This window comes from Megalobrama amblycephala, unplaced genomic scaffold (assembly GCF_018812025.1).
Source record: "Megalobrama amblycephala isolate DHTTF-2021 unplaced genomic scaffold, ASM1881202v1 scaffold343, whole genome shotgun sequence".
Lineage (NCBI taxonomy): Eukaryota > Metazoa > Chordata > Actinopteri > Cypriniformes > Xenocyprididae > Megalobrama > Megalobrama amblycephala.
The window spans coordinates 1500-13614 of record NW_025953347.1 but is presented as its reverse complement, the minus strand read 5'-3'; the positions used below and the strand labels follow the sequence as shown (position 1 = coordinate 13614).

Here is a 12115-nt window from a genome sequence, read left to right as displayed (position 1 = left end):
ATTTTCTACTAGAGCGCCATCTAGTGTCCTTACCAGGAATTCACCATTCCAAGATTAACACCACCATTTAATAATAATAATAATAATAATAATAATAATAATAATATAATAAAATTACATTTAGACTGAGTCACTTGAGTTTCTGATTAAAACGGACAGATACCAGTCATGGGAAAATCAGATGTGTTTTTTTTTTGGCATTTATCACATGAACACATACCTTTTAAGTTCATTTCATTGTTTCAGAAAAAGAAGCTGCAATGTATTTATAGTAATTATATAAGAAAATAAGATGAAATGTCAAACTTGCCTTATATACACATACAGACTCTGACCAGATTCAACAAGTTTTATTATATAACAGTGAAAGCATGTGTTGAAATGAAGACTTCCCTTATCTCTAACTCACTTGAGAAGATAACGCAGTGCACAACAGCAGATTTGACAGTAACAGAAAGTATAACATCATATAAAATGAAATGAGCAAAAATATAAAAAGCAATACAAAAAGACAAAACAGCATACATGAAGTAACAACACATGTACGTTTACTCTCTTGAAGCCACACACCTTAGATCAGGACCTGAAATGTTAAAGGTGAGAGTCTTAAATGATTCAGTGAGAGTTATTTCGTGTGCGTCTCCGTATCCCGCTGAACTGAACCACCATCTCTGTGAGAGCAGGGGAGATCATACGCTCAGAGTATGTGCGTTCCTTAAAGCACAGAAGGTGAGATTTAATAGAGAGAGGTTAGAATTGACAGCAAACATTAGCTTTTTTAATATACAATTATAATTTAATCAGGTTTAAAAATCATAACATATACCGAATGAAGCTGCGTGAATGGTATTTCAGTGATTTCCCCATTGTGTGGTGTGATGCTATGAAGCAGGATATCCTGAATGGGAGAGAAAAGGTTAAGAACAATTCACTCAAAGAGGCGGCTAATGTGTTCTTTATATCAGGAGAGGAATAAAAGATCCAGTGAAAGTGCCACCTGCCGTGTTTAACTCCACAAAACACACCGACAACAACCAGTTACACTAGTAACTGAAGCTCAATCTGCCTGAGGCTTGAATATTTTTGACAATTTCATTTCCAACTTTATTCCAGTACATTAACTCCAGTGCGATTGCACATATCTGATCACGCCACGCAAAAATGCAAAACAGCAAAACAGCATTCTCATATTACAGATGTTAACTGAAACACAGATATAAGAGATAAGCTCAGAGTCTTTCACTGTGTGAACTAAAATAATTATGTGATGTTTAACTATTTATCCAGCCAATAAAAAAATAAATAAATAAAAAAAACAACAACTAAATTTTGCTAAAAAATAAGACTGGTATTATTTGTCCCAAAAGTTTCCTGTTACATTTTGCATGTTACATGCTTTTTTCAAACTGACAAGCTGACTGAGCACAGAGGACGGCACCAGTTTAGACAATAAAAAAGCCACAAAATAAAGTTAAATACCACAAAAACTTACCTGATGTTCGGGATTCTTCCAGGTGCCTGTTTTAAAAACATTAAACACAGATTCAACATGTTTTGATGATAAAAACAGGTTTTATGTCTGTTAAAGTGTCTTTTACACAGTAAATCTCAGTGTGTCACTTGTTATATGAGCTGTTTGTAATACTTACCAGTTCCTGTTTGACGTGAGCCCCTGTTTCGACAGCAAAGCAAAGCAATAGCTACAGCCGCGACCAGCAGAAGAAAAGCAACACCAATTACTGCTATAACACACAGAGACCTATCCTGTGCTGTAATGATAAAGAGATCAACAAATCAGCAATATGACCATCATTTCTGACTGACATTTGTGCCTTTTTTCTTTTTTGCTGTCAGTTATACTATAGATGATTAACCTCAGTTCATATGAAAACATGCTGATTTTAATATGATTGCTGTTGTTCCATTAAAAGACTCAAAATACTCACAATAGACAGAAATATTGATTCTCTTGAACAGGGTGATATTGCCGGTGATATCGAGATGATAAAGTCCAGCGTGTTTAGTTCTGATGTTCCTGATGGTCAGAGACCCGGTCTTGTAGTTCAGCTCCAGTGTGCCTCTGAATCTCCCATCAGCTCCATCAAATGTAGCGAAGATCCCAAAGGTCATTTTTGCTATGACAGAGTCTCCATGTTCACACCTCCATATTATCACATCATATCTGTGGATTTTAGGAACACCAGACTCTAGAGTGACAGAAGTTCCCTCCATCACCGACAGCCTGTTCCCTCCATCTGTCTCGACATACAGTAAAACACAGGAGAACTTTCACGGACAGAGATTAAGCATACAGTAAAACATTTATGCATTTGGCATATGCTACATAAGTCACAACAGAAGCCAAAACATCAGCATGCAACAACATATGCTGTTTTTTTCAACAGGGACAGGCTCAAATATGCCAATAGCAATCAAACTCAAGAGAAATACATCACACAATACATCCTCAGCATTAGCCAACAGCAAATAAAAGCATGTAACCATCCACTGAAATTAGCTTGAGCATTCAATGTAAACATGCAATGAGCGCACAGGACACATCAGCGAAGCATTAGTGGCATCTGTTAACCGCTACTAAACCCTCTAGAGTAAATGGCAGCCTAACCACACCCTATCCAACCCAAACTGAATGACTTAAATGAGATCACTCACAGTCGCAGCTAAATAGAGCAAAGCGGCTCAAACGTTGGTTCAGGAAGCGCTTTTAGAACTAATGCCAAATCACAGGCAGGTCCCAGATAGCAAGCAATGGTCGAAATAATGTTAAATCAGTGTTAAGGTGTCAACGTTAACCATACTGATTCAATATCACTTTTGCACCCGCAATTAATGTTGAAAAAATCAATGGTAATGGCATTGAATCAATGTTACAATGTGAAGTTGGTTCAACATCATGCTTGAACTCTCAAAAAATGAAACACAACTACAACTGACTTAAAGCCACACAGCCTGAAATCAACTGAAGATAAAAGAAGACAATAAATCTCTCAAGATCTCAGCAGAAGCTCTTTTTGAGAATGAACAGAGGTTTAGATGTTTTATCGTTTGGTCACCATTTTGGTGATCAGTGTTTCCTTTAGTTGGGCAGTTTGACTATTGGCTTTTTGTGTGAGTTTGTGGTCTCTGTAACAGTGTTTAACAATACACGTAATATGTTTTTTTCATGTGGTCATGAAGTATTGTTGGTGAAGGTAACCTATTAAAAACAAATATGGACTTTTGGTCAGGAGTACAACTAGTAAATGATTTTCTTTTATGAGGCTGAAAACTATATCACCAGGGGCTGTATTCACAAAACATTTTATCGTACCACTAAGAGTTCTCCTAAATAGCAGTAAAAGTTTTTAGCTAAGAGTTTTCTCTTAAAACCCATTCACAAATCTGCTGAGACAAACTTAGGAATAGACTGAAGTCTTAAGCTAAGAGTAAGGGCAGGGTTGACCTCATTGCTATGGAGTAAACACACAGTGATTGGCTGATGGGGGAGGAGTCAGTGATTTAATCATAGAAATATTGTAGAATGAGGTTTCATGTTTCCATATTAAAATAAAGGTTTTAAAATACAAATGTTGCCCTATTCAAATAAATATTTTTAATAAAAATGTTGCCATATTCAAATAAAGGTTTTAAAATGTAGTGTCACTAATTAAAGTGTCACTAATTAAACTAGTATATACAGTGAATTGTGGACCGCCTCTTGGATGTCTGCATCTCGGAGCCCTCAATACCCTCAGACAGCACACCAAATACGCTTACTTTTTAATTTTTTTTACTCTATTCAATCATTTGTAAGTGTGAACTCATGAAAACCACTGCCACAGGTAATCGGACAATATTTATTTATTTGTTAAAGATTTGTTTTTGGCATCTAATCGTAGATTTAAATCTATAAATCAAAATGTATTGCATTTATGAAGAAAAGGTTCAGCACCTAAGGCTCTATCGCTATTCCCTCAATGGTGTAGAGTGTCTTTGGGTGGATTAGGACTGTTTGTGATTTTGTCTTAGTGACTTAGGAGTCCTCTTGACTACTCCTAACGTTTCACAGACTTAGGAGCTAGTTGTAGCGCTAAAATGCTTTGTGAAATACTCTTAGAGCAAAAATTTAGGACTCCTAAAATTAGGACTGACACACCCATTATTTTTAAGAGTTTCTCCTAAATTGGCAAGTTAGGAGCTACTTTTAGCCTTAAGATGTTTTGTGAATACGGCTCCAGATCATTATTGTTTCTGGTTTTCTTTTCAACAAATGATGTGTTTTGTTAAACACTGTTACAAAGAACACAAACTCACACAAAAAGCCAAGAGTCGAAATGCCCAACTAAAGGAAACACTGATCACCAAAATGGTGACCAAACATTTTCAATAAAACATCAACATCTAAACCTGTTAATTCTCAAAAAGAACTTCTGCTGAGATCTTGAGAGATTTCATTTTCTGAGAGTGCAAACATGTTGAACCAACATCACGTTGTAACATTGATTCAATGCCATTACCATTGATTTTTTGTTGAAATTTCAACATTTTTTCAACATTAATTGAGGGTGCAAAAGTGATATTGATTCAGTGCGGGTAACACTGACACATTAACACTGATTTAACATTGTTTTGATCATTGCTTGCTATCTGGGGAACCATAGAAGGGCGAGGAGGGTTTAGCTGCCTCACTCCATTCAAAAAAACTGTCACCAACTTATGCCTCCCAACTGAGCAATGGTTTACATGGGCATGAAACGATGTGATAGCAGACATACGTTTTAAGTGTAGATGGTGCATGACAGGGCCCTCATTATGCCTCTCACACCAATTCACAAACACTTTCCAACAAGTCTATCCAAAGTGGGACTGTCCACGGCTACGGACTGGCTTTCCATTGGAGCGGTGAAGACTGTCCTCAGCATAGGAGAGCGGAGGATCCACTGATTGTGGAACACGCATGGGTTGGGCCATCGTGAGCGTGGCTGACGCTGCTTCCTGTCCCATGTATCAATGGCGGCAGGAAGAGGAAGCGGAGGGGCACCAGAGACAGCACTCAACACGACAGCAGCTCCCCAACTGTCATCTCGACAGCCCGGCCTGTCAAACACTCTAAGATGCAAAAGATGCAGGAGCAGATTCGGGGCCCTGCACATGTTCCATTCCTTCAGGTCCATCCTCTTTTTCGCTGGAATGCTGAAGGGGATCTGTGAGGAGAGTGTTGTCCTCTTGAAAGCATAAATCTATGGCAAGAGACATATTCCAATAACCTGAAGGAGAAAGATTCTGAGGCAATGATGGTCAGTGCCATGTTATATAGAACATGGCTCTGCCCATCACATGTGTGCTTGATCGTCATTGTCCTATGCAATTGGGCTTCAGTATTCCAGGAGAAATATGTTTCTCCATAGTGTCAGCTACTAATGCAACGTCAAGTGAACCAATCTTGATTTTTACTTCTGCAACACTGTAGCTGACATTTCTGCATGCCTCTCATATAAGCAGCAATGGATAATTGATCTCAAAACCATTTTGATTAATAAAGGAAACAAGAATGTTCAAACCATGAACATACAGTGGTGCTCAGAATTATTGGCACCCTTGGTAAATATGATCAAAGATGACAATAAAAATAATTATGCATTGTTTATCCTTTTGATCTTTAATTCATAAAATTTGCAAAAATCTAACCTTTCATTGAAGGAAAAGAATTGAAAGTAGGGGAAAAAAATCACATTATGAAATAAATGTTTTTATCTTAAACACATTGGCCACAATTATTGGCACTCCTAGAATTGTGTATGAGTAAAATATCTCTGAAGTATATTCCCATTCATATTTACATTTTTTAGCACACCAGGGTGATCATTAACATGAAATTGTCCAGCCGTGACTTCCTGTTCCACAGGAGTATAAACATGAGGAAACACAAAGGCCAAATTCCTGTAATCATTCATCACAATGAATAAAACCAAAGAATATAGTTCTGATGTGCAGCAAAAGATTGTTGAGCTTCACAAAATAGAAAATGGCTGTAAGAAAATAGCTAAATCATTGAAAATCCCCATTTCCACTATCAGGGCAATAATTAAGAAGTTCCAATCAACTAAAGATGTTACAAATCTGCCTGGAAGAGGACGTGTGTCTAAATCGTCCTAATGCGCGGTGAGGAGGAATGTTTGAGTGGACAAAGACTCTCCGAGGATCACAGCTGGAGAATTGCAGAGATTAGTTGAGTCTTGAGTCTCAGAAAGCCTAAAAAAATGATCAAACAGCACCAACATCCCCACAAAAGTTGTTTGGGAGGGTTTCAAGAAAAATCCTCTGCTCTCATCCAGAAACAATCTCCAGTATATTCAGTTGTCAGACAAGACTGGAACTTCAAACGGGACCGGCTTCTATGGTCAGATGAAACTAAAATAAGAGCTTTTTGGCAGCAAACTCACCAGATGGGTTTGGTGCACACATGGATAAAAAGTACCCCATGCCCACGGTTAAATATACTGCTGGATCTTTAATGTTGTGGGCCTATTTTTCTGCTGGAAGTCCTGGACATCTTGCTCAGATACATGGTATCATGGATTCTACCAAATATCAACAGATAAAAAATCAAAACCTGACCGCTTCTGCTAGAAATCCAATAATGGGCCGTGGTTGGATCTTCCATCAGGACAATGATCCAAAACAAACATCAAAACCAACACAAAAATGTGTCACTGAACACAACCTTCCCAGCCCCTGACCTGAACCCTAAAGAGAATGAGTGGAGTGAACTGAAGAGAAGAAGCACCAACATGGAGCTGGGAATCTGAAGGATCTATAGAGATTTTGCATGAAGGAATGGTCTCTGATCTTTCCCATCATGAGAAGCGCGTGTGCTGGTGGTCCAGCATAAGGTATGTTTTGCATGCTGGGACAAGCTTGGGATGCTGGAGGAGCATATGTTGTCTTTTGGATGCTGATAGGATTCCAGCAAGACCACAGCAAAACTTGTGTATGTGTTAACATTTGTTGAAGTCTGTTTGGGAGTCACCATTATGGTGATCAGTGTTTCATTATGTGACTTTTAGTTGGCCATTTGGCCCTTGACTTTGGCTGAATTAATTCTCTTTTAGCAATTGACTACAATATTTCGTGCTCCTGACTGCAAAAACATAACTTGGGATCAGTGACTGACAGCTTGATTTTGACATAGGAGTTCTCAAATGACCATTAAAGTCTTTAAAACAGCAACTTTCAATTCTTTCTAACCAATCAGCATTAGGGACATATGACGGTCGAGGAGAGAGAACGAGCAAGAGGGAGATTTGAAAATAAGAAAAAAAACAACAACTGCAGAACAAGAGATGAGACACAACACAAAAGCTCAAAAGAATATCACTGGAATAAAGGTTTATGGCTGGGCAAGCGCTTTAGGACCAGCGTTTATATTAGAAAAGCTTTCCAGCGCTGGAGAGAGATAAGTGGGAAGGCCTGAAAACAGATGTGGAGGCTGCTTTGATTCCCACTTCACATGTGAGTAACACTGGGTCTGGAGCTGCTGTGCTGTTGGTGACTAACATGAACACTTATTTATATTTACTCTGGTGTACAGTACATTCATTTTGTGTGCTTCCTTGTTCTTCATTCTTCATCTGTGCTTTATTTTTTGTGAAGCATTATTTTGATGCACGTCAGCTGTGATAAACAGACATCCACTCGCATTGTGTGTGTAACAGTGGTCAGATAGTGAGAGGTTTGCAGTTAAACTACTGCACACTGACGACCGCTGGAGAATGAGTGTTTAGTGACATTGGTAGTGCATCTGCTTCGCATGTCAGCAGTGGTTGGGCTGGGGTTCGAGACCGACTTGGAGTAGGGTAGCAAGGATTGGAGTTTGAGTTTTGAGCCGTTGTTTTTCCTTTATATCATTAATGTGTTAAAAATAGAAATATACAAGTAAAAACAAGTCCCCAAAACTCTGCTTGCAAGGCCGTGCGGGTGAACCAACTTCACCAGCTCTCTTTTGCTTACAAACAGCATGACTATCCTGGTCCACCAGTTAGACAAGCACTATTTTAGCATAAACCCGCATGGACCAGCATTGAATTCATGGTGGTTTATGCTGGATTTTTTTAGGTATTAGCTGTGAATTATGTATTTTGAATGATGTCAAAATTGTTTTATATTCATAAATCTGATAATGTAGTTACAAGTGCGTGACAGCATCGTGCTTGCAATTTGTAATTGATGTTGTTGCGTATGGTGTTGACAGGAAAAAAAATGCTTATCCCTGGAATCTTATCACATTGCAAATGGTGTTCAAAAATTAACTCATGAGAAAACCATAATATGTCTCAACTGTGGAAAAAAGAAATTAAAGGTGCCCTAGATTATGTTTTTAAAAGATGTAATATAAGTCTAAGGTGTCCCCTGAATGTGTCTGTGATGTTTCAGCTCAAAATACCCCATAGATTTTTTTTTATTAATTTTTTTAACTGCCTATTTTGGGGCATCATTATAAACGCGCCGATTTTATGCTGCGGCCCCTTTAAATCCCATGCTCTCTGCCCACAGAGCTCGCGCTTGCCTTAAACAGTGCCTTAACAAAGTTTACACAGCTAATATAACCCTCAAAATGGATCTTTACAAAGTGTTTGTCATGCATGCGGCATGCATGCGTCGGATTAGGTGAGTATTGTATACTGTTATATTGTTTACTTCTGATTTTGAATGAGTTTGATGGTGCTCCGTGGCTAACGGCTAATGCTACACTGTTGGAGAGATTTATGAAGAATGAAGTTGTGTTTATGCATTATACAGACTGCAAGTGTTTAAAAATGAAAATAGCGACGGCTCTTGTCTCCGTGAATACAGTAAGAAACGATGGTAACTTTAACCACATTTAACAGTACATTAGCAACATGTTAACGATACATTTAGAAAGACAGTTTACAAATATCACTAAAAATATCATGTTATCATGGATCATGTCAGTTATTATTGCTCCATCTGCCATTTTTCGCTATTGTTCTTGCTTGCTTACCTAGTCTGATGATTTGGTTGTGCACATCCAGACGTTAATACTGGCTGCCCTTGTCTAATGCCTTTTATAATGTTTGGAAACGTGGGCTGGCATATGCAAATATTGGGGCGTACACCCCGACTGTTACGTAATAGTCGGTGTTATGTTGAGATTCGCCTGTTCTTCGGAGGTCGTTTAAACAAATGAGATTTATATAAGAAGGAGGAAACAATGGAGTTTGAGACTCACTGTATGTCATTTCCATGTACTGAACTCTTGTTATTTAACTATGCCAAGATAAATTCAATTTTTCATTCGAGGGCACCTTTAAGCATCTATGATTCAAACAAACTCAAACTCATAATAATCACATTCAAACATGATGACTGCACTGACGAATACTTAGGTGATGATACATGGGGAAACTTTTTGAGCAATGTTGCTGGGAAATTTTGCTGATCAATGGGCACTTTCACAATGAGAATAGGCAACAAGTTTCTATCTGGATACTTTAGATCGACAATTGTTGCCTATTGTCAAAGGGAAAGTGCCCAAGAAACATTGCTTGGCAAAATTACCCGACAACATTGCTCAAAAACTAGCCCTGTGTATCATCACCTTTAGACTTGAATATGACCCTTCTGTTGCTGAATTCAATTATTCCTATTATTTTTTGAAGCATAAGGTCAATCATTTTAGTGTGGTACAGATCATGAGACACATTTAAAAAAAAAAAAGAGAAAAGTGTGGTATTCTCCTGAAAACAATGAAAATTGGTATAAAAGTTCTTTGATATAAATATAACATTTCTGAGAACTTGGCACATGCATTTGCATCTAGATTTGTTAATGACCCAGAGATCCTTAAAGCATTTCAATATTAAAGTGACTCACCAATGATAGTGACTCTGAATGTCTTGTGTGTGGTGTAGCTGCTTTTTATCTTGGTGATTTCTACCACATAAAGTCCAGAGGTGTTGGGTCTGATGTCAGTAATGATGAGAGATCCATTCATTTGGTTCAGCTTCAGTCTGTCTTTGAATCTCCCATCAAGAACATCAGCAAAGATTTCAGCTGTTTGATTGTTTAGTTGACTTATGAGTGTCTCTTCAAACTTCCAGGTTATCTGATCATCTCTCTGTATCTCAGTAAGTCCAGAGTGTAGAATGACAGAGTCTCTCTCCAGCACCGGCACGAGCTTCACTCCATCTGACGCCAGATTACTCACACCTAATGAACAGAGAAACATTTCTGTGAGCCAGCAAACACTTTCACCTTGAGTCTCAAACCTCACCTAAATACCTGACATACTCACCACTGACATTGAATGTCTTTGATAATAACCCACTGCCGCTGTTGACCTCAAGTTTATAAAGTCCAAAGTCATTGATTTTTATGTTGCTGATCTTGAGATCTCCCGTCTGATCGTCCAGCTGCACTCTGTCTCCGAACTCATTATCATTAACAAGTATTTTGATATTATTGGACTCACTATTGATTCTAGCAATGAGATCTTCTCCGAACCTCCACTCAATCACGCCGTCTCTTTGAGTAACATCTGTATGAAGAGTGAAAGAATCTCCCACAATCACTGATACAGACTCCACAACATCTGTCTCTACACCAGACGCACCTGCAGAACATACAGAAACAGTTAACGTTAAAATTCACATTAAATACGAAAGCAGAAATAAAATCACCCAAAGCCTAAACAATGTTACAATAGATTTACTCCAATTATTGTCTCAAAGACGATTCAGAGAAATGAGAAGCACTAGAAAGGAGATGAAACAGATTTGTAACATTATAAACTACCAGTTAAAGGATTGGAGGTCAAGATTTTTTATGGAAAAAAATATTGATTTAAAATTACTATTATCAAAACTGACAGTAAAATTTCAATTTCAGATAAATTCTGTTCTTTTGAACTTTCTATTTATCCTGATTTTTTTCCCCAACATTGATAATAATAAAATGTTTCTTGAGCAGCAATCAGCATATTATAATTATTTCTGAAAGTTTATGTGATGCTGAAGAAGACTGGAATAATAATGCTGAAAATTATACACACTATTACTGATTTTCCTGTATTTTTAAGTACAAATAAATGCAGCTTTGGTGAGCAGCAGATAATTCCTTTAAAACGTAAAATATCTCACTGATCTACAACTTTTTAATGGTAGTGTATAGAATATGACGAGGGAACAGCTTCCTAAAACACGTTTTCACTAGCAAATAAAAACAAAAACACTTACCGTTCACAAATAATGAGAAAAGAAGGATTAACACATGGCTCTTCATACTGAAGCCAGGTTGAGTCTGGTGACACGAGGCTCCAGCATGGATCCAGCATTGAAGCCCCTTTCGAGGCACGGATTTTTTTCCAGAAAGTCACGTGATAAACATAAAGAAATATACGAAACTCGACTCCAATAAAAACCGGTCGAATCTAGTTTACTTTGAATGCATTCTAAGCAGCATGTTGCTTAAGTTTGGTGTTCAGTGAGGGGGCGATAAAGGTGTCATTCTTCTGCAAGAATGACGTCAGATAGGAAAAGTTCCTCCATGTTCTCAGTTGATAATATATAAATTATAGCCAACAGATGGCGCTGTTGAGCAAAGCTACAGACTTTCATGAGGCTTCATTTCTCCATCCATAGAGTGATTTATTCTGAAATTTTGCTAAACATTGTAGCCTATTTATGCTAAACACATCTTTGTCAAAACAAGATTTATTGAGATTTAGTTCAACTTTGAGTGGGCATTAACACTGTAATATTAGTGATTATATGCAGGAAAAAAATCCAAATGTTTATGCAGAATTCAACAGATTAACCATTTCATTTAATCTGGCAAGTACACTTGATAATTCAGCCTAAAATAAGTTGATACAATCTGAGTGGAAAAAATGATGATTGTAACTTGTCTACACAAAAAGCACATTTATGCAAATGGGTTGTTGATGTGAGGTCAGTTTTTTTTTTTTTTTTACATTCACACAGGATAAAAATGAATATAATTAGTATTGTCATCATTTAAAATGCAGTAAATGGTTAAACATTTCTCTGTCACATTAACCTGGTGATATAAAAACTGCTTTGTTATTAGATTAATT

At 37.5% G+C, this 12115-nt stretch overlaps 1 protein-coding gene across 2 annotated transcripts; it reads right to left on the bottom strand.

The window, feature by feature from the left end:
• Positions 1 to 200: 200 nt before the first annotated feature.
• Positions 201 to 11821, bottom strand: LOC125261187. Of its 2 annotated transcripts, none has more exons than XM_048179797.1 (8): positions 11256 to 11821; positions 10493 to 10633; positions 9895 to 10230; positions 1947 to 2255; positions 1650 to 1769; positions 1493 to 1518; positions 827 to 898; positions 201 to 714 (listed from the first exon to the last, which is right to left on the bottom strand). In XM_048179797.1, the coding sequence occupies exons 1-8, from the start codon at positions 11299 to 11301 to the stop codon at positions 616 to 618; spliced, it is 1149 nt and encodes a 382-aa protein (XP_048035754.1). In that variant the 5' UTR covers positions 11302 to 11821; the 3' UTR covers positions 201 to 615. The 2 variants fall into 2 exon arrangements, with proteins under 2 accessions (XP_048035754.1, XP_048035753.1); XM_048179796.1 differs by having other exon boundaries at positions 10316 to 10633; positions 11256 to 11817.
• Between the last annotated feature and the right edge of the window lie 294 nt (positions 11822 to 12115).